Here is a 2806-nt window from a genome sequence, read left to right as displayed (position 1 = left end):
ATTTGGATTAATTTAAAATTAAGTATAAATATATTAATATTATATATAGGAAGATATTGTAATGTTAAAATATATAAAAATATTATTGATGATAAGATAAAAACATTTAAAATGAATAATATATATTTAAATAATGTAAAAAAAATTTAAAAAAAAATTGATGTATGGTGTGATGTAAAAATTTAATATAAAATAGATAAAATAAAGTTTTAGTAATATATTTTTGAAGAATGTAGCAAATGATATTAGTGTCGTGTCCTTGCCTTTGTAACCATACCTAATTATAACATTTGCCCTCTAAATCTTGATTCTGAGCATGTAACATATGATACTGATTGACATGTAAATTATGAACCTAAAATTGTTTTTTTTTAGCTCCTAAAAAGTCTACAACTGCTTCTGCACTTGTTTTCAAATAAGAAAACTTTTCTGCTTTCCTTTTATTTTTATTTAATTTACACCTACCACTAGTACCACCATAGTCCATAGTCTTAACCTTATACATTAGTTAAACCTTAATTAGGCTTAACATTTAATCATGTACGTGGAAACTACGAGACACGTGCAGCCCCACCACGCAGCCAAGCCAGGTGTAAAAAAGAATTGGTGAGCCGTCACATTTTTTTTTAATCATTATTATAATATCAGCTCACTCTTTCCTCCTATATATACAGACCACTCTCGTCCTCCATTTTCCGAATCACCTTAATCCAAATCTTCTCCCTTCTCCCTTCTCAAACATTTAATCATAAACTCAAAACGACAAATTAAACACAAAAAACGACAATGATTTCCTTAACCTCCACCACCCTGAAAACCATGTCTCCTCCTCCCCATGTCCACCCAATTTCTAAAACGACAACCTTTCTTCCCTCTCTGATCAAAACCACCCGCTGGGCTCACATCACCAAGCGGCCCACCACCACCATCACCGTCCGAGCTCAATCCATGGAGTCTTCTCAGCCTTACGACCACCGTGAGTCGACCCAAACCAACAAACCCCTTTTCAACCACAACCCCACTTCGCTCAAAATTGCAGTCATTGGGTTCGGAAACTTCGGTCAGTTTCTTGCCAAGGCCTTCGTCCGCCAGGGCCACACCGTCCTCGCCCATTCTCGCTCCGATTACTCGGCCACCGCCCAGAAACTGGGAGTCTCCTTCTTCAGTGACCCAGATGACCTCTGCGAACAACACCCTGAAGTTGTCGTTCTCTGTACTTCGATTTTATCAACTGAAAAAGTCATCAAAACGATACCGTTTCAGAGGCTCCGTCGTAACACTCTCGTTGTCGATGTCCTCTCCGTTAAGGAGTTCCCTAGAGACCTTCTCCTCAGTTACTTACCGCCCGAGTTTGATATCCTCTGTACTCACCCAATGTTCGGACCCCAAAGCGGTAAATTCTCGTGGGTCGGGCTACCCTTCGTGTTCGATCGGGTTCGGATTGGTTCTGGCGAGTATCGGAACGACCGGTGCGATGAGTTTCTGGGGATTTTCGCCAGAGAAGGGTGCCGTATGGTGGAGATGTCTTGCGCCGAGCACGATCGGTACGCTGCCGGGTCTCAATTCGTGACCCACACCATGGGTCGGGTCCTGGAACGTTTCAGATTGGAATCTTCACCAATCAACACTAAGGGTTACGAGACACTGTTGAATCTGGTCCACAACACGGCTGGGGATAGCTTTGACTTGTACTATGGTTTGTTCATGTACAACAAGAACGCGATGGAGCAACTTGAGAGGTTGGATATGGCGTTCGAGGGTTTGAAGAAGGAACTATTTGGGAACCTTCATGAGGTTTGTAGAAAGCAATTGTTTGGGCATACTGAAGGTATAACGGAAAGTATCATCGGAGATAAGCAGGAGGAGAAGGTGCCCAAGTTTCTTCCGCCGAGCCCTATAAACAACAACAACGGCATTGATCAATTGACTCAAACGACTCATCAAGCTAGTAAAGTCCATAGCAATGGAGTTTCGAACAGCTCTGCTACAAATGGCTCTCTGAAGCTTTCCACCGAGACCGCCAGATGAAGACGCAGACATAATTTTTTTTATTAATTATTTTTTGGTCCCTTAGGAGGGTCTTTACTTTAAAATAAGAAAATGGAGGGCCTCTTCTGAAAATAATATATATATTAGTGATTGGACAAACAGTGGGACACAATAAGTAAATAGTGAGAGAGATAATGGATTTACTTGTTAAATTTAGTGCATATTTTTTTATTTTTCTTCTTTTCTTTTTTTAAACTATAGAATGTAAAGAAATGGTATCAATAATAAACTACATAATGTGGACACTTCTAATGAGTACATTTATAATTATTTTTCACTAATAATATCTTTTGACTAATTTCGTAATGATACTAGTAAGCTTATTCAATACTCATTCGAGTTTGTACAAACTTGACTAAATTAAAATCCCAAATACATGAATTTGTTGAATTTGAAGGGACCACTACTACCGTTCACCTAACCATTTTTACTTTGGAAAATTTCAAACATCCGAAAGCAAAAGTCCTCCAAAGTCTTTGTATTTTGAACAAGGACTTTCCTAACTATTTCTTTTTCTTCTTCTTTATTTTATGTTCATATATGACAAGTTTTAATGTTATATTATAGTGTCCACTCTCGCAAATTGTGTTTAAAATATAGTGGCCTTAGAATTGAATGAAGAGTTATGTGTAGATTTTTTATTACATGTGCGTTTTGTCCTATTAGTTTTGTTATGAAAATGTGATAGGATTTCATAGCGCATATGAAGGCACCCAATGGTATATTCTGTGACAAAATAATAATTTGCAATCTCTTT

At 37.9% G+C, this 2806-nt stretch overlaps 1 protein-coding gene across 1 annotated transcript; it reads left to right on the top strand.

Moving 5' to 3' along the window:
* Positions 1 to 697: 697 nt before the first annotated feature.
* On the top strand, positions 698 to 2294 carry LOC133796420 (arogenate dehydrogenase 2, chloroplastic). The gene has a single exon (XM_062233919.1). The coding sequence runs from the start codon at positions 787 to 789 to the stop codon at positions 2026 to 2028; it is 1242 nt and encodes a 413-aa protein (XP_062089903.1). The 5' UTR covers positions 698 to 786; the 3' UTR covers positions 2029 to 2294.
* Positions 2295 to 2806: the final 512 nt, after the last annotated feature.

Source organism: Humulus lupulus, chromosome 8 (genome assembly GCF_963169125.1).
Source record: "Humulus lupulus chromosome 8, drHumLupu1.1, whole genome shotgun sequence".
Lineage (NCBI taxonomy): Eukaryota > Viridiplantae > Streptophyta > Magnoliopsida > Rosales > Cannabaceae > Humulus > Humulus lupulus.
Note: the sequence above shows the minus strand (reverse complement) of the source record. Positions and strands in the feature narration are given on the sequence as shown.

What these genes read in the sequence shown, in the direction of transcription:
- LOC133796420 (XM_062233919.1), top strand. Translation starts at nt 787, where the DNA reads ATGATTTCCTTAACCTCCACCACCCTGAAAACCATGTCTCCTCCTCCC.